Source organism: Sinocyclocheilus grahami, unplaced genomic scaffold (assembly GCF_001515645.1).
Source record: "Sinocyclocheilus grahami isolate Dianchi unplaced genomic scaffold, SAMN03320097.WGS_v1.1 scaffold428.1, whole genome shotgun sequence".
Lineage (NCBI taxonomy): Eukaryota > Metazoa > Chordata > Actinopteri > Cypriniformes > Cyprinidae > Sinocyclocheilus > Sinocyclocheilus grahami.
The window spans coordinates 113,162-131,743 of record NW_015505607.1 but is presented as its reverse complement, the minus strand read 5'-3'; the positions used below and the strand labels follow the sequence as shown (position 1 = coordinate 131,743).

The 18,582-nt window shown below is 37.2% G+C and overlaps 1 protein-coding gene across 1 annotated transcript in view; it reads right to left on the bottom strand.

Annotated features, from left to right (window-relative positions):
* Positions 1-17,270, bottom strand: part of LOC107551626 (calpain-5-like) — a 31,258-nt gene extending 13,988 nt beyond the window's left edge. Inside the window, exons 1-3 of the mRNA XM_016233303.1 lie at positions 17,202-17,270; positions 11,415-11,587; positions 3,779-3,910 (exon numbers count right to left, since the gene is read on the bottom strand). Of these exons, the coding sequence (XP_016088789.1) occupies positions 3,779-3,910; positions 11,415-11,579 (297 nt within the window). The 5' untranslated portion in view covers positions 11,580-11,587; positions 17,202-17,270. The remainder of the gene's footprint in view (positions 1-3,778; positions 3,911-11,414; positions 11,588-17,201) is intronic.
* Positions 17,271-18,582: the final 1,312 nt, after the last annotated feature.

Genomic DNA, 18,582 nt, shown 5'->3' with positions numbered 1-18,582 from the left:
TCCAGCCGGGACACGGCATCACAATATGGTAAGGGACGTAACATTTCCGTCACATGCTTGAGGTATTCGGCCAATCACAACGCACTGGATAGCTGGCCAATCAGAGCACACCTCGCTTTTCAGACCGATGAGCTTTGTAAAAATCGACACATTGCAGAAAGGCGGGGCATATAGAGGAGAAACAATAATGTACAGTATGTGGAAAATAATGTGTTTTTTGAACCTTAAACCGCATAAACACATTTCATTACACCAAATACACAAAATAATGTTCTTTTTAGTAACATCATATGACCCCTTTAACATTGTCTTGTACATTACCATGCCAATCCCTCTGAGAGTTGTCATGACAGAACTAAAATTAATGACATGACAAAATTTACAGGACATTCAAACTGAACAATTCAAAAGAAAAAATATGAACAAAAACACCATAAAAATTAGCACTAAACTAGATGAGTTTCCAATATTGTGTAATATTTAGTGGATAAGGTTCATGTCATTGCTTATCAATTTAAATGTTCATAAATGCAGGCAGATGCAGCATTTCCTGAATGTTAAACAGTTGTGAGAAGGACACCAGGGTGATTTGGAAGCTGTATAGAACAACTACATCTCTTTCATCCTGAGCGAGTCCTCTGGGACAGAACAGAGATTAGATTTCAAGTACACCTCTCTGGTAATTGTTCCAAGATGAGCAGGTCCATTAACTGGGCTCAGGTACACATTGTGATACTGACTGCAGGTGACGTGCCGACCCACAGTTCTGTTCACCTCTAACGGAATCAGTCATGCGTAAACTCTATTGACAGGTGAATGTGAAACAAACACATGTATCAAACACAGATATCTCGAATTCCCTCTTGGAAAACCCAGCATTTCTGTTGCCCAGAGCAACAAACATCTAAACAGAAACCCGCGAAGAATTGTGAAATAAGTTGGTTTCAGAGCACAAGGTCTTGCTACGGCACTCATACCGCAGAAGACATCAGCAGAGGTCACACGGTGGATAACAAGCCTAATCCGGTCAGACAAGAGAAGAAAAAAAAACAAGAAGAAGCCCTAAGCTGTCAGGTTTCAAAGCATCTTCACTGGGAACATGTCTCTTGAGCTGACGTTCAACCTTGATATACAGCTGACGGAGATGATGCGTCTGCGCGTACAGTCTCTAAAGCAGCGAGGCCAGAAACGCCAAGACGGAGAGCGTCTACTGAAGTCCAACGAGCACGTCTACCACCTGGATTTCTCCGAACAGGCCCTGCATTTCACCCGCTGGAACATCCGCATGTCCACACCTGGCTGCCTCAACATCATCGCCACCTCCCAGCTCTGGACGCCCGACCTCACCCACCTCATGACCCGCCAGCTCCTCGAACCGACCGGGCTCTTCTGGAAAAGCGCAGATGACGAACTCCTTCAATGCTACGAGGCTGATGCCCAGGAGGATAGCCGAGCTGGCCAAGGTTCGCAAGGTGATGTATTTTTTGTTCGCCTTTGAAGACAGCTTGAGTCCGAAGAACATCGAGTGCTCCATAGAGTTCCAGAAGTGAGAGAACCTGAAGGGTACGACGGCTTTCTATTCAGTCTACTTAACCTAGACCTAGCAGTTTAAAATTATGTTCCTAAAGACCTATAAAATTAGATTTTGTAAAGTTATGACCAGGTCTTAAATGTTTTATGCAATTTGATGAGCTTTATTTGTCTGATTGTTCATGTTTAGCTGTTTTTCTGACTGTAATGAAACTTTAATGGAGGTAACCCAACATAAATCACACTAATAATTCAAGAAGATTAAAATTATTCATGAATAAAGCAAAACTTGTGCTTTTAGTGGTTGTAGTTATTAATTCTTTAAATAATTGATGCAAATAACTGTACTGGGGTGTGATGGCAGTGCCCTTGAGCAGTGGTTCTCAATCTTTTTCACTTCAAGGTCCTTAATGTCCCCTATTTTAGTTGATTTTATGGATGAGGATTAAAAATAGGAATTTAAAAAAATATTTTACTCTCAATTTCTACCTGATAAAATATTTTTGAGCTTGGTTTAAATACAAAAATGTATATTAATAAAATTTATACTGTATTAATAAATATATATGCAAATGTCTATGGAGTTATAACATTCTATACATTTTCATGACTTTCCAGGTCTAGAAATCATATTTTTAAAATCAGACTACCTTATATATCCAAGTTTTTGTAAACTGTAGGAATTCTGGTTCTTCAAAGAAAAAAACAGTTGGGGTTGTTAGTTGTTTTAGTTTATTTTAATGCATGGTTTGTCTTATTTTAAATGATTTAAGTCATTTTGTGGCCCCCTGGTTGATAACCACTGCCATTGTGTATGTATCCATGCTGAGTGCATGTGTTTGGGTGGGATAAAAGGTTGCTGCAAAGACACGGGGCAAGGATAGTAGCACACACACCTTCATTTATCAATAACAGGACAGGGGAGAGCAGTCACATGGGAAAGCCCTAAAAGTCAACCCCTTCATGATGATGTGTGTTTCTAAGGGAGAGGAAATTTTTCCCTAGGCAGGGGAAAACACTTCACACCCTGGGGAGGATGCAGAGAGACCGAAGCTTAACATTTAAGCTAAATAACAGCTCAGAAATCATTAACCATTAACTGTCTACCACTAACAAAACTACAACAGAAACTGAAATACAGGCACTACGAGGTATGCATGTGTACACTCATGAAGCCACAGGTGAGTGGACCTCTCTCCTGTTTAAACATAATCAGGTAATGGTTCCTAATAGAGCACACAGATACTATGGCAGGATGCTACTTACAGCTGCTAATAGAGCTCAGAGAGACTGTTTTGCTCATCCTCACACTTTAATACACTCAATATGTAAGATAACAAGAAGATATTCTGACAAAATATGCAAGAATATGCAGGTTTAAATCCCACAACGCAGGTCTTGTGTGAGACGTCTGCAAGCTTAGAGGAAAAGTGATACATGTACTTAACTATTTTTTGTGCTTGCTGAGAAAAACCTATTTCTATTGGGCAAACCATTCAGCCATAAAATGATATATAATTTAATATAATATAACTCTATGATTCTATATTTATATATGTCAGAATTATATAGTATACTATATATTTATGAATTTTGAATCAACAGTAAAAAATAAAACAAACACTAAACAACGTGTACAAAATGTACACAAATTGATATTTTATCAAATACATTAATAAATAAATATTGAAAAATATATGACAAAATACAATTAATAATATCAAGGGAAAAGTAATTCTAAATATAATTATTGTATTTTATTCAAAATTCATGAATTAAACAATTCATTAACATAATTACATAATTAAACTTGATTATATTATAATAACAAAATAATGATATTGATCATGTTTTTGTTATTTTTCTGTTTTGTCAAGATCACAAGACTAATAATGGCCTCCAAATTCTAGTACGCTCTCTTTATCTTGCATATTAATCAATGCTGAGTATTTCAACAAGTCTTCTCACAGGCAGCTGCACTTCCATACTGAAAGCCAGTGGACATTAAGATGGACTTCATGTGAAACATGGTATTTGCTCTGATTTAAGAAATTTCTATATTTTATATGAATGAATATTATGGTATCTGTCTTCTGCGCTGATTTCTTTCCATCTGTGCGGCAACAACATTGTAGCTTAGAGGGAACATTAGCGCTGATTTCTTTCCAGCTGCGTGGCAACAACATTGTAGCTTAGAGGGAACATTATATGCAGGATAGACACATGTTTACACTCTATAGTAACTTACTTTCTGCCACAGTGACTCTCGGGAAGCCAGGCTGGAGCAGGCCGCCACAAACCAGCAGTTTCCCAGCTGCCCTTGGTGCAGGTCATGGGCACTGATCCCATCCACAAACAAGCGAGGATCATCGCACAGCTCCTGATGGAGAAACAGAGAGAGAAATAAGAGAAATAAACTGGTGAGAAGAAAAGCACAGCATGAATGGCAAAGATGTACTTGGAATAAACAAATTTATCTTTTAAGAAAGACTGCAGCAACCATGTCCAAAAACATAGTACTTTGATCAAAAAAATATAGTACATTTTGCTTTATTTTGATTAATGTAAGGAGGAGGAAAACACAGTACTTGAAAAAGTGTTGGAGACAGAAGCAGGGCACAGGCTCTTTAATTAATTTAATTATAGTTATGAATCTAGATGAAGCAGTAGAGTTCTGAAACTCTAATCAAATGACTCTCCTCTGCTCTGACGGCATCTAGCACACCTCTACACCGACCTCGTCAAAACCACCACGACACATAGCCCAGAAACAATGGGTAGCCAGAGATTTTGAGTGACCTAAACATAAAGGTCTGGGTCTCTTTAAACAGCTGGCATACACTGGGCACAGTGACAGAAGCTGAGGGGAATGTAGCGATTCACAGGCTATAGCTCGTTTTGCCACCGTGTTGACAATCTCTCAAAGGAGTCGCCACAAATGAGCCCTGTAAAAGACTAAATGCTTAATAGAAAGACTTGTTTTCTTGCCATTATTTTGCAGCACACACATTGATTTTTCTTCTTGCATGCAGTTCAGAAACCTGAAAATTTATTTTGGTCTTAGATTTTATGAATCACTATTAAGAATGTACATGAAATCTAAATTTTTACCCAGACATAACTGCTAGTCTAACAAGTCTCACACTTTAAGAATTACAAAGTTATTAAAAAGTTTTTTTTTCCTCCCAGTTGTCATGTCTCATCTCGCCTAAGGTACAAATTGAGCCAAGATCCCCTTGAAAACCATTTGAGCATGCCACCCCTGCTGGTTCGGTTAGTCTCTGGAGCTATAAAATACATGTTCTCACAGTCCGAATTTACTCGCTCTCACAACACTCATTTGTTTTTCACATTGTGCTATCCGAAATCATTTCCACAGCTCAGCAGGCGAGGCCTCTCCTCGCTATCCGGCACCCATCCAGCCCTGCACTCACACGCGCAACATTTCATTCTTTCAGCGCTGGGCTTCTTTCACCCTTTCAACAACTCACACAAACCACTAGAGATGAGACATTTCATCATGCCCCCATGGTGTGTGAGAACGGAGTGCAATGATGCCAAATTCACAAGGTGAAACACGTACACAAAGCACACGGTAGACACACTTCTCTATTCCAGAGCCAAGAAACCCAGACGGCGACACTACAACTCTGTTTTTGTTCGTGGTCTGCATTGAAAAACCTTACAATCACAGTGCATGACTGATTTTCCATCAGACCCTTCGATATTACCACTGTCATTCATTACAATATGCTATTCAGTCAAAGTTTGACTCAGACAAGAATACAAATTTGGTTCGCTGCGAGTTGGCTCAAGGCACCATCATCCCTCTGAGAGCAATGCCAGGTCTTTGGGTTAAGGTTAAATATCTAAAATAACAATAGGTTAAATATCAATCCACGGTAACATGATTCATTGCTGCCTTCTAATTTTTGACAGTTCTTTACGATTCAGATTTTTGATTAACAAGTGAACAGCAACGAATCTAGCAAATCTATTTAAAAGCTTCAAAAGCGCTCTGACATCAGTTTAATCAATAAAACACTTGTCTGATAAGAAGCCATTTGTGTGTGCAGTTGTGTGTGTCCAAACTAAAATAAACCTCATAAAACAAGATATGACATATTTAGTCTATTTACAAAGGCAATACAAATACAGCTGTTCACTCTGGCATTAGCATGCTGCAAAGCTAACGCCATCATAGGCTGCACAAAAGGCATAAAAATGAAAAAGACTGACATAAATACTAGGTAAAAAAAAAAAGTCATGTTTTAATTAGACTGATTAATCATGCTTACTGTTTTTATCAATTTTTTCAGTACTGAATGATTTATAACATAAATTTGTTCAACATTTTATATTGATTTTGGTTGGACAGCTTTTTTTTCTAAGTTCATCCATACGTTATACATATAATGCTCATTTGTCCAAAAATAGGTATCTTAGAAGGCAACATAATGATTCTGAATACATTGTTATTAACTAAAACTCAAACTAAAATTATTATTGGTAATTGAAATAAAGCTGAAATTAAATTAAATTAAATGAAATATAAAAATTTGATGAAAAACATTAGAAAAATTACAAATGTTGCATTAGCAAATAAATGAAATAAAGTTTAAGCTGAAGTACTCAAATTAGTCAAATAAAAACCGAAATAAAAATCTATGAAAAGTAAAAAAAAAAAAAAAAAAAAAAACCTTACAAAAATGAGACAAAACTAAATTACTTAAAAAAAAATGAAAATTTACAATATAAAAAATAAAAACGAATTCGAAATATTTTATTAAAATAATATTCAAAAACTCTGGCTGACCACATTTTCAGCCAGGGCTTTGGCCACTTTTCAGCTGGCCAGGATGGGAGACAAGTTTTTTGTTTTTTTCCCCTTTTTCAACAGGGTATGATGCTTTTAAATTGTTCCTACTTAGGCAGCTCACAGTAGGCTACTTCCAATCAGACTAAACTATAAAGAACCTTAATGGGCTCCTCTTGTCTCAGGGGCCGAAAAAACACCACCATTTGTCTCCAGGGTGCAATACATCAACCTTTATTTGACGAGCATTTAGTCTCTGAGGTTTTTGCGATTACCTTCACAGCTAGAAAGCCTGAAAGTGGACATTAACATCCTTCACAAGTCTATAGTCTACCCTGTTCAGTTATGGAACAAAGGACGCTGAGACAAAGTCGCTGACAGAGAGAAAGAAAAGATATTGTTTGTGTGTGAATGCTCTCTTCAGAGCAGAATTTGTGGGTTAGTAGCTATTATGGAGTATTGTGTGTGTGTGTGTGTGAGTGAGTGAGTGTTAAGAGGATGGGAGAGCTGACTGATTAGAGTGCAAGGTCATTGTGTTATAGCTCAGCACTCCAGCCACCTCTGCGAACACACACACACACACACTTTTTAATCACAGCCCAAAATGGAATCCAAGGGGCAACCCTCTCCTGGGGCTAGAAGCTTTTATGTGTGTGTGTTTCTTTCACAGTATCTCATGTATTGAGGGTTCACAGGCTAATATGAGTCTGTCTTGGCCAGCTTTGACAAATAAGACCGATCAGAACACCAGACCAGTCACAGAATCATTGAACACAAACTCAGCTCAGTCCAGACACCAGTGAGCCCACAGTCTGGATAAATGACCGTCTATCACCTGTTCCACTGGCTTCAACTCATAAATCACAGTCTTTCTTCTCTTTGGAGAGCAGAGGTGACAAGAAATGGAAGGAAGCGGGTGGGAGTGAGGGATGGCAAGTGGTTAAAAAAGCACGACCAAGGACCCAAGGTGGGGTGGGTGGGGGGGCAGTGAAATATGAAGCAGCTGCGGTGAACTGCATTAAAACTCTTAATGGCATTCACTCAGTCAGAGTGATTTGTGGCAATGGCTTCATTCACGTCAAAAATGGAAAGAGTCAGGAGCATTTAATTTTTACAGTTCCGGAACAACAAACAACATGTCAACATGCCAAATCAGGATCCTCTTGATGGTGAGTGATTTAAAGTCAACAATGAATCAAAATTGGCCCCATTTACTTTCATAACATAAGTTCCTGCTGATTCATCAGTGCATGTTATTCCAAATGAAAAATGGTATTTTTTGTAATCTTTTATCAAAATGTATCAAACCCCTCTGTGGAATCACTTTATTACATATAGGCCATGCAGGCTTAAAGTCAACAATGAATCAAAATTGGCCCCATTTACTTTCATAACATAAGTTCCTGCTGATTCATCAGTGCATGTTATTCCAAATGAAAAATAATGGTATTTTTTGTAATCTTTTATCAAAATGTATCAAACCCCTCTGTGGAATCACTTTATTACATATAGGCCATGCAGGCTATTCGTTTAGTCAAATAGCTATGAAGTATTTCTATTGTTCAGACGTTTTTGGGTCAGTACAATGTTTTTGAATACTCTTATAAAGCAGAGATGCATTGAATTGATCAAAAGCGATAGTAAAGACAGCTGTAAAGTTACAAAAGATTTCTATTTCAAAAAATGCTGCTCTTTTGAACTTTCTATCAAAGAATTCTAGAAACAAATGTATCAAGGTTCCCACATAAATATTAGGCAGCACAAATGTTTTCAACATTGATAATAAGAAATGTTTCTTTAGCAGCAAATCAGCATATAAGAACTGGAGTAATGGCTTCTGAAAATGCAACTTTGCATCACAGGAATAAATTACATTTTAAAGTATATTAAATTAGAAAAAAGTTTTTTAAATTGTAATATTTCACAATATCACAGGTTTTACTGTACTTGGTAAAATGACAGTATTCTTTCAAAAATATGAAACAATTTTACTGACCCCAAACTTTTGAATGGTAGTACATTTTATGCAGTAATTTAATGTTTGTTAACATTCATTTATTAAAGGTTACAGTAATAATAATAGCATATAAACTTCACATCACATAATAGGTTGTGAATAATGTTGACGTTAAAGTCCAGCAATGGGATAATAATGAAATTAAAAGTGTCAGGAACAGAAATGAAAAAATAAGCATGATAGATAGTAAGTGCAGGTATAGCTAGAAAAACAAAACTCTACTAAACTATAATAAACTAAAGCAATCAGATAAAAACAAGCCCATCAAATCTTAAAAGTCAAAAATATTCCTCACAATCCCATTAAGCAATCTAAAAAAATATGAATTCAAATGCAGAGACAGTCTGAGCATCATTATTCAGTCTCTATAGTCTTAATTATCACTACAACACAATGAATGTGATATTAGCACTGTACTTGATCCCTATATTCCCACATTCCCCGCTGCTCCTTCTGTGCCCATTAAGAAGGTGGAGATTTTAGCTTTGCAGTGTTGAACTGTGGTACGGACAGAACCAACTATAGTGTCCGCCTCAATTATAGCCTGAATTAATGACGACAGGAGCTGCTGTGGTTGCAATTCAGACACTTCACTGGTGTGTTTGAGCGAGTGTGTGCGCGAATGAGATTCTGGGTCGGGCATCGTTCCAGGAGTGAGTGAGTGAGTGAGTGAGTGAGAGAAAGGGATAATTGACTTGGACAGGCTTGACACTTAGTATGCCCCTGGGCGAGACGGGCATGGGGTTGGGGGGGGGATGGTAGTATAACGCAGCATCCCTGGGATTCGAATTGTTACAGATAGTTTTTAGGAAGCTGCAATGTATCATTAACTCAGAAAAGAGTAATGAAGCACAGGAAAACCGTCATGATGAGCAGCAACAACAGAAACTATAATTTACTTTTGGAATTTCTGTCCCTTATGAAAAAGAAGTTTATTAAAGTGTACTATTACTATTATTATACTTTCAGTCTACTTTTTATGTACTTTTCAGAAATGTGCTTTATATACTTCTCAGAAATATATATTTAAAATGACATTTAAGTATACTTGACTTATACTTAGAAAAAGTCTTAATATATTTGAGCTATACTTGTGCTCCGGGAATCCATGTTTTCATTGCTATCCTGTAGGAGGCGCTATTACACATCTTCTGTACAGAATTTCCAAAACACAAGTGAAGAAGAAACCAAAACAAAAGATGCTTCCACATGTAATCTAACACGATCAGACATAAAACAGCATCAAAACTGTGTAACGTTATGGAATAAAATGTCGACCCATGAAGAGCTTTGGGGAGATCGACTCCATCTACGTTTTGATAATCATTCTGAATCCAATTCATAGTCTTAGCTTTTTGTTCAAAATCTTATTTCTTAATTTTTAAATTTTTTTTATGAAACTTACCCGCATTCATGTGTTTATAAAAAAGAATGCATGGAGCTAGAATAAAATGTTTTTGTTTACAAGCAGATACCCTGTTCTTTCTATTGACGTTTGTATGTTCAGATATTCATATAATCTTCTGTACAGAATTTCCAAAAAACACAAGTGAAGAAGAAACCGAAACAACAGATGCTTCCACATGTATTCTAGTAACACGATCAGACATAAAACAGCATCAAAACTGTGTAACGTTATGGAATAAAATGTCGACCCATGAAGAGCTTTGGGGAGATCGACTCCATCTACGTTTTGATAATCATTCTGAATCCAATTCATAGTCTTAGCTTTTTGTTCAAAATCTTATTTCTTAATTTTTAAATTTTTTTTATGAAACTTACCCGCATTCATGTGTTTATAAAAAAGAATGCATGGAGCTAGAATAAAATGTTTTTGTTTACAAGCAGATACCCTGTTCTTTCTATTGACGTTTGTATGTTCAGATATTCATATAACAAAATATATACAAATTAATACATAAATAGGGACATAGTAGTATACTTAAAGTATGATGTAAAGTTCACTTAAAGAAAACTTACGAGTATACTTGCAGTATAAACCACTAAACTAGTAGTTTACTGAGACTATACTTCAAAGTGTACTAAAAATGCTTTAATAAATATTTAATTAGCAAACTATCAGTATACCTATAAGTTCACTTTTAGTATAGTTGCAGTACAAACTAAAAACACAGATGTAAACTAGTTGTGTACTCAAATTTTACTACTGTTATACTTAAAGTATTCTTAAAAGTATACTTTATATAATAGAAAGTGGTTCAATTTAGTCCCAAGGAGTATTGAAGTACACTTACAAGTATACTACTAGTACACTGATATTTGTATACTTACTACAAAAAGTATACTTAAAACTATACTTGAACTTTACTCAAGTATACTTCTTTTTGGTAAGGGGTGTCATCCAGTGATGGATGACAGACCTCCATTACAGATGAATGCTTTAGACTGACCTTTCCTTATGCCTTGGCTTTACAGTAACACTGATTATTGATTAGACTGATGATGAATTACCAACAGTATGTTACTGATCAACGTATATATCGATTGATAACAAGCAGGATCCAATTTTTAGCACATCAGCGCTGTTCTAAAATTTCTCAGCATCTTGCTGAGCATCTAGACTATAAGACAAAAACTAAAGGACCTATATTTATTGGTATGCATGGCCATTTATAAGTAATTATTAGTAATTTAAACAATGTGTAAGCAGTACTAGCATTTCTCAACTTGTTTTCAGGATACTTTGATGAACAGAAAGTTCAAAAGAACAGCATTTATTTGAAATAGAAACCTTTTTCATCATTATAAATGTCTTTACTTCTAAACATTAACATCATGATTTTCTCTAAAGCTGCTTTGAAACAATATGCATTGTGAAAAGCACTATACAAACACAGCTGACTTAACTTGAAATGTAAATAGATTAACTTTAAAATAAACTGAATGTGTTCATCTTTAAGGTTCTGTTTTAAAGGTTTAACAAAGTAAAATCAATCTCTTTCCAAAAAGCAGTGCAGACCTACTGTATATCCCATCCTTTATGCTATCTGTTAAATGAAGAACTGTGAGACTTGAGTTCTGAGCACTGACCCTGGGTCTTTTCCAGTGCACACGGCCGATCCTGTTACCCAGGTAGAAGAGGGAGTCATCTACGGCAGGGAACAGTGGGTCCTCAAACAGATGTTCACTCTGTAGACACTGCCTCTTGAGGTTGGAGTAATGCTGCCCCTCAAAGGCCTTCACAGAGGAGAACATCTTTCAGCCTACAAAGGGACGAGAGAGAGAGAGAGAGAGAGAGAGATTTGGCAATGTCAGACAGATGCAGTGCAGACACAGTACAAGGCGCACTTGCTCCTGTCAACTCAGGTAAAGAGCTCATCACCTTCTTTAACAGGAACATTTGTGTGCATGCGTGCATGACTTTCTAACTTTGTGTTCGTTCATTATTTGTTTCAAGCATATTGCTCATAAAAATGGAGTGAATTCACCACCAGTTCCAAAATGAAATGCTTTCTGGAGGTGTGGGAGCACAAGTTTTATCAGTTGGAAATGTTTGACAGGTATGCCGCATCAAATCTTTTGTTTGGGGTACTTAGTGGCTAAGCTAACTAGATTATTTGACATTCTAACTGACATACTAACTAACATAACTGACATTATTTGAATTCATTTTCCCATGTTGGTTTGTTATTATTATTCAATTGATCACCAAATTATTATTCAACTGATCACCAAAAGTTAAGGGAAGTCGTGGCCTAATGGTTAGAGAGTCGGACTTGTAACCCAAAGGTTGTGGGTTCGAGTCTTGTACTGGCAGGGATTGTAGGTGGGGGGGAGTGAATGTGAAGTGCTCTCTTCCACCTTCAATACCACGACTGAGGTGCCCTTGAGCAAGGCACCGAACCCCCAACTGCTCCCCAGGTGCCGCAGCAAAAATGGCTGCCCACTGCTCTGGGTGTGTGTTCACTGCTGTGTGTGTGCACTTTGTATGGGTTATACATAAAGGAATGACAGCTGAAAATTCAGCTTTTCCATCACAGAAATAAATTACATTTTATATATTAAAACAACTACTGAAAATTGTAATAATATTTCACAATATTATTGTTTTTACTGCATTTTTTTGATCAAATAATTGCAGCCTTGGTGAGTATATATTTAAAAAAAAAATCTTCAAAACTTTGGACGTTAATGTATAACCTGAATGTCAAATAAAATAAAACAAACTCTACCTGGTCACTTTGCATATTGGTCAGATGTTGTTGTTTTTCTTTTTTCCTGTCTAAGTGGGCATTTCTAGGTCAGTGTAAGCTGCAAAATGGACCAAACAAAGTCAAAAGTGCGCACCTGGCCAGACTCCATGAGACTGAGAGAATCTAAAAACACAATTAGACTAGACAAACAAAAGATATACGATCACAATGCAACTGCTTTCTTTTAGAGATCGGAAGGAACGCGTCCTTCTAGCATTGATAATCTACAGCACACACTTACTCTGCCTGGCAGGAGGCGATGAAGTCACGTGGCAGGAACCATGTCACTGTGACTCGGCGCTGCTGGGACACTTTGCTTCAAATCCAGGTTGAACAGGAATTTATCATTACAGGGCTGTATTCATCTCAGAGACTAGTAGTGTAAAAGCGATGCCTACTGGGATGAGTGTGTCGGTTTAGCACCCCTCTTCCATTGACTGGGGAATACCTTTTTTGACTGAATGAGTCTATAAGAGCTATTCAAGAGTTTGAAAGTAGTTCAGATGAGCGAAACTTGAGAACATCTTATCCAGAGATGCTGCTTACAGCTCTACATATCTGTCCAGATCTACAGAAAAGGATCTTTCTGTCCATTTCTCTGCACATTTGCGATGTGTTTTCTGACACAGTACAAGGCGCTCTTGTTCCTGTCAACTCAGGTAAAGAGCTCATCACCTTCTTCAACAGGAACATTTGTGTCACATTATGGAATAAGCATGGGCAGTCTGTCAATCACAGCTCTCTCAGAGGCTAGTTTCGAGAGCTGAACAAGTCGAGCTGCGGTGAATTATTAATCTCCACTCCCAGACCTTCAGGAAGATTAATTATGTCTTCAGCTTTCTGCCCATTCTCTCTGCACTAATGACAGAAAACTAGCTTATGTCATTCTACGGCCAGTCCATGTAAAGACTGGAGTCATAGATGATAACAGCTTCATCATTATATGGTCAAGCAATATCAAGTTATCAAATGTGGGATGAAGCTTCTTCCACATCTTGATGATCTCATTTATTGGCGATTGTACTAACAACAGCATCGCAAGTTATAATATTCTGGATTCAATATAAGTAACGTAAGCTTGACAGCATTTGTGACAACGTTGATTACCACCAGTGTTGTTACAGTTAACTAAAACTAAAACTATTAAAATAGTTTTCTTTATTAAAATAAAGCTGAAAAAAAAAAAATATATATATACATTTTAGATGAAACAAAATGTTGCCATGGCAACTACCAGAAATAAAATAAGTTTAAGTACTAAAATTATAAATAAAAGCAAAATTTAAATAAAAAAATTACAAATGACAAGAGTACAAAGAACTAAAACAAACAAAAATTAAAATGAAAATGGAAAATATAAAAATAAAAGTTAATTCAAAATATTAATAAATACTACATATAAATAATACTAAAATAACAATGATTATCACAAACAAAAATCTAAGTCTAAGAAAAATTATATGTTATGGTCAGCCAACTTACCTATGAAAGAGTTAAAACTTGCATATTATTTGAGCTGTAAAGCTGGTTATCATTTTTTTTAGGGTTTATGGTGTTAAGTTGTCATGGGGACAAACTTATAAAATTAGACAATTTTCATTATTAACATAACATCTTAATATGCGCATTGTTAACAAATCATGGCTATACTACTGAAACGGTGCGGATTTTAAAAGTTCACAAATTGGCCTCATTCACTTCCATTGTAAGTGCCTCATTGTAAACAAGGCCTTTGGTTTTTTCCAAGAAAAGTGAAAATCAATTTTTGTGGTAATCAACATTAAGCCACAAATGTACATGATTGAGCTTAATGTGTACTGAAACAGTAATTTCCCTTTAAAATGCTTTATAGCATCTCGGTTTGGTTAACTGGATTGTACAGTACACTTGACTGGAGCACCTAAGGAAATGAAAACACTGCAGTTGGACAGCCAGCACGGCAGATGGTGCCTGGCCTCATCTCGTGACTAAGTCGTGATATCAGTGAGACCACCACACAGGCAAACCATCTCTCCTCTACCTCCTGACGGGAGGAAACAGGTAGGGAGTGCTGAGGCTTGCAAGTGGAATTCACACTTCAGGGTTCCAAAGAGTAGAACTGAGGGATCAAAGCAGCAAGAATATTATGTGATTACCATATGCATCTGTTCATAAGGTTTTATGAATGTGGAATGCCTTAAGCCTAATGACAGATGTAATATGCTAGTTGACAGACAGATAGTGGCCTTTTGACTCTCCCTCACAGCCAACTTATGTACCATTAGCTCATAAAAGGTTACAAGCATGGTAGCGGAATGATGGAATTTATGGTCTCTCGACTTTTTTCACATTAAGCATAATGCTTAATAGAGCAGAGTGAGACCCAGAAAATTGAGTTCCTGAAGAAAATGCACTGTATGAATCCCACGGGATGGCAGGGCCACTGTGGTGCACCACCTACAGAAACTCCTACTGTGGTAGTAGAAAGAGGGGTAGAGTAGATGGAGAAAAACGTGAGAATGCTAGAGGAAGCTGCATTGGATAGCAGGCAGAGAGACAGTGCACCAAAGATGATGAAAACCCCCTCCCCTTTCTGACAATCACCATTTCAGGGTATCCCAGCTGCGTCACTGCAGCCGCCTCATGAATAGATCATGTAGCATGTCATCTCACCAACCATACAGTATGCCTAGAATTACCCCTAACACTCCATGACTTACAATGAACACTCAAAACATGCATTGCTGAATCCATCACTATTACAAAATATGCTACATTTAAAATGTACTGCAGTCAGTGTTGGATGGGTTCCTTCTGAAATGCAATTTTCTACTGACTACAAATTGCATGACTAAAACTAAAATCTCAACACTTTTTTTTTCTTTAGTGTCACAAACAAGAACAATTTTGAACTATTTCGACAGAAATATACATATATCATCATCATCTGCCTATGATTATATCACTAATTGCAAGTTTTGATAAAACGTCCCTAATTTGTACATTTCAATAAACAGTTGTGAACTAGTTTGACTAGTAATTTAATAAAAACTAGTAAAAATACAGTTTAAGATGGTGGCTGGTTTCTAGCTAGTCTAAGATGATCCCCATTAGCTGGTAAACAGCTACTAGTTGGTCATCACATTTATGGTGGTCAAGCTGGTTTATGGAGCACTGTGGCTGACCATCCAGTTGATAAAATAAGAATAGAACTATTTAGATTAGTAAATTAGTAAAGTTCATTAGCCCCGCTGGATCACTCTTTAGATGGTAGCTTTATTTTGGGACATAGCAGCAGCTTTCTACCTGGTCTAAGATCGTCATTAGCTGGTAAGCATCTAACTAATTGAATTCAAATGGTCATTAGCTGGTAAACACACCAGCTACCAACTGGTCACACCAGTTTAAGATGGTCAAGCTGGCTTTTAGAACATGCTGGTCAACAAGCTAATGACCAGAATGGACTAGGCTAATGACCATCTTAGACCAGCTACAACACACCTAGTGAACTAGTTAAGAGTAGTAAACTCTAGAGTAGCAATAAAACACCTACCAGTTGGTCATAACAGTTTAAGGTACGCAATCTGGGTATTAGAAGTAGAACATGGTGACTAATCAGTCAGCTAATGACCAGATTGGACCAATTTAGACAAGCTAGAACAGACTTAATGAACTCGACAGACTAGTAAAAATCAAGTTTACGAGCTCTCCATGTTTAGAACATGGTGTCTGGTCAACCACCTGACCAGCAAATAATCATCTAGATACCACAGGTAGAATGTCCTAAAACATAGCAACCAGTTGAATTTTATAATGGGGAGTTAATTTGCAGTGGTCTTTTGTCATTTATGTATAATTTGGAGGTACATTTCTTGGAAAGCATAAATTGCTTTGCACAGTGATAGATCCCTTAAAGATATTTAGTTATTATAATTTAGTTTAGATATAGTTATTACTGCTGCCTGATAGATTAGTAATCAAAACCGTTATCAATGTGTAGCTAATTCATATATTTTAAAATGTAATGTAGACTAATTGCAAATGCTTGATCTGATTAGGTCAACCAGATTACCCATCACTGACGGCACTACACCATAAGGTTTCACCATTCAAACAAACATGTCATCAGATGAACGTTGCATTAACTGTTCTGAGTTAAACACAGTAAGGTTCCCGTTAAGGACCAAGGAACTGCCCACTCCTGTCAGCCCGCTGGTCAAACTAATCTTAATAAGAAACGCAAGGCGTGGGGACAACTAATTAACGACATACAACGGAAAGTGCTTTCCTTTGCTGTTCAAGAACAATTGGGCTCTACTTTGCCCGAATGCACCGAAGAGATGCAGTAGGCTTCCAGTTCACACACTAGCTTTAAATATATGACAATTGATGCCTGCAACCGCTTCGAATCTCCATCTAATAAAAGCGGAATATTATTGTTTCGCCTCTGCACGCGTCCCGTCAGGTGGCCAGATTTACCTCTCGCGCTTAAAACGCAAGACGATCAACATAAATCAGCGCGCTCATCTCGTTTGTTCGGGTAATTACAGTATCGCATTCTAAACGTGTCAAATTTGATCTGATATCACACATTGCTCATGAAACAGACCCGCACGCCCTCGCTGTATGTGAAATAATCTTTTACCTGAGCACAACTCCAGTCCCACGGTGGCGTCTCTCGCTCCGGTCCTCCCGGGATCCAGCGACGTTCTTGTGGTCCCGTGCAACTGAGGCTCTTCTCCGAGCTCCGGATCACTCTCACGCGTGTCTGGGAGGGGCCTACGAGCGGAGGGGGAACTCCTAATCTGAGCATGTGCGGCGGGGTAGACGCCAATATATACACACGCGCGCGCACACACACACTGACAATAACACAGTGATTGCAACAATAAATAAATGATGCATTCTGTCGTGTTTGTCAGAAAGAGAGACATTATTCAAGAGCATTAGCGTGTAACTCATAACACCATTCTTCCAGTTTTATAGTCGGGAGCAAGTGGCCATCTCATCAGCACCATGGACAGCGGCAGTGTACGTTGTTAACTTGCCACTAGGGAGACAAACAGGGACACACTAAGCAGAGACTGAGCTGATGGGTAAAACAACTGAGGAAAAACTGCCCGAGGCCTGCAGTTCTGTGCAATAACATATCATGTTGTGAATCATGTGGATAATTTGATCACTAACAACACAATTGGCCTGAACGTTACATTTCCTTATGCAATGAAAGGCATGTGTTGTTTACTATTGGATGTTTAGAGCTAGGTTAATTTGATAAGCCAGCCTTGAACTCAAAATGAACACAGCTGGACGGCTTTTTCATGACGTAAACAATATTTTCACCTAGTGCCTTGATGTCGAAGGTGGTAAAACAATTAACCCTCTAGGGCCGGTTGTATAAACTGCTTAGACTAGTCTTAAAGAGTTAGTCATCTAATTTGTTTTCTTCAAGACTGGTCATAACTTTTTAAAGTCAGTTCATCGGAATGGTTCATGAAACAGTCGCTATGTGACCACAAAAATAAATAAATAAATTATATATATATATATATATATATATATATATATATACATAATAAAAATAAATTTGTGGACTTGATTTGAAAAAGCCAAATGGTCGTAAAAAATAGTCACACTTCTCCACTGGAAATGAACGGGAAATACGCAAAAATATGAAAATACAGATAATTTTTTGAGTGTACAATCTACAAATCATTCACAATACAGAAAAAAGCGCACAGCAACTCAAAGCATGTTTGCAAATGTGTGAAATAAAATCAATAATTCAGCCACAATGCAGTAAAAACACAGACACCAAGGAAGGGGTTAAAACATCAAAAATGCAAAACAGACACACCCACTCACACACACACAATTATACACTCACACACACAAATTAACTTGTGTGGCTGTAACAATATGGCAAAATTAATCAAGAACACTCAAATAAAAGGTTGAAATCAGATTGATTAACCTCTGATAAAGCCTTCCTGTTAATTTTTGATGTTGTGTGTAACAAATTGTCT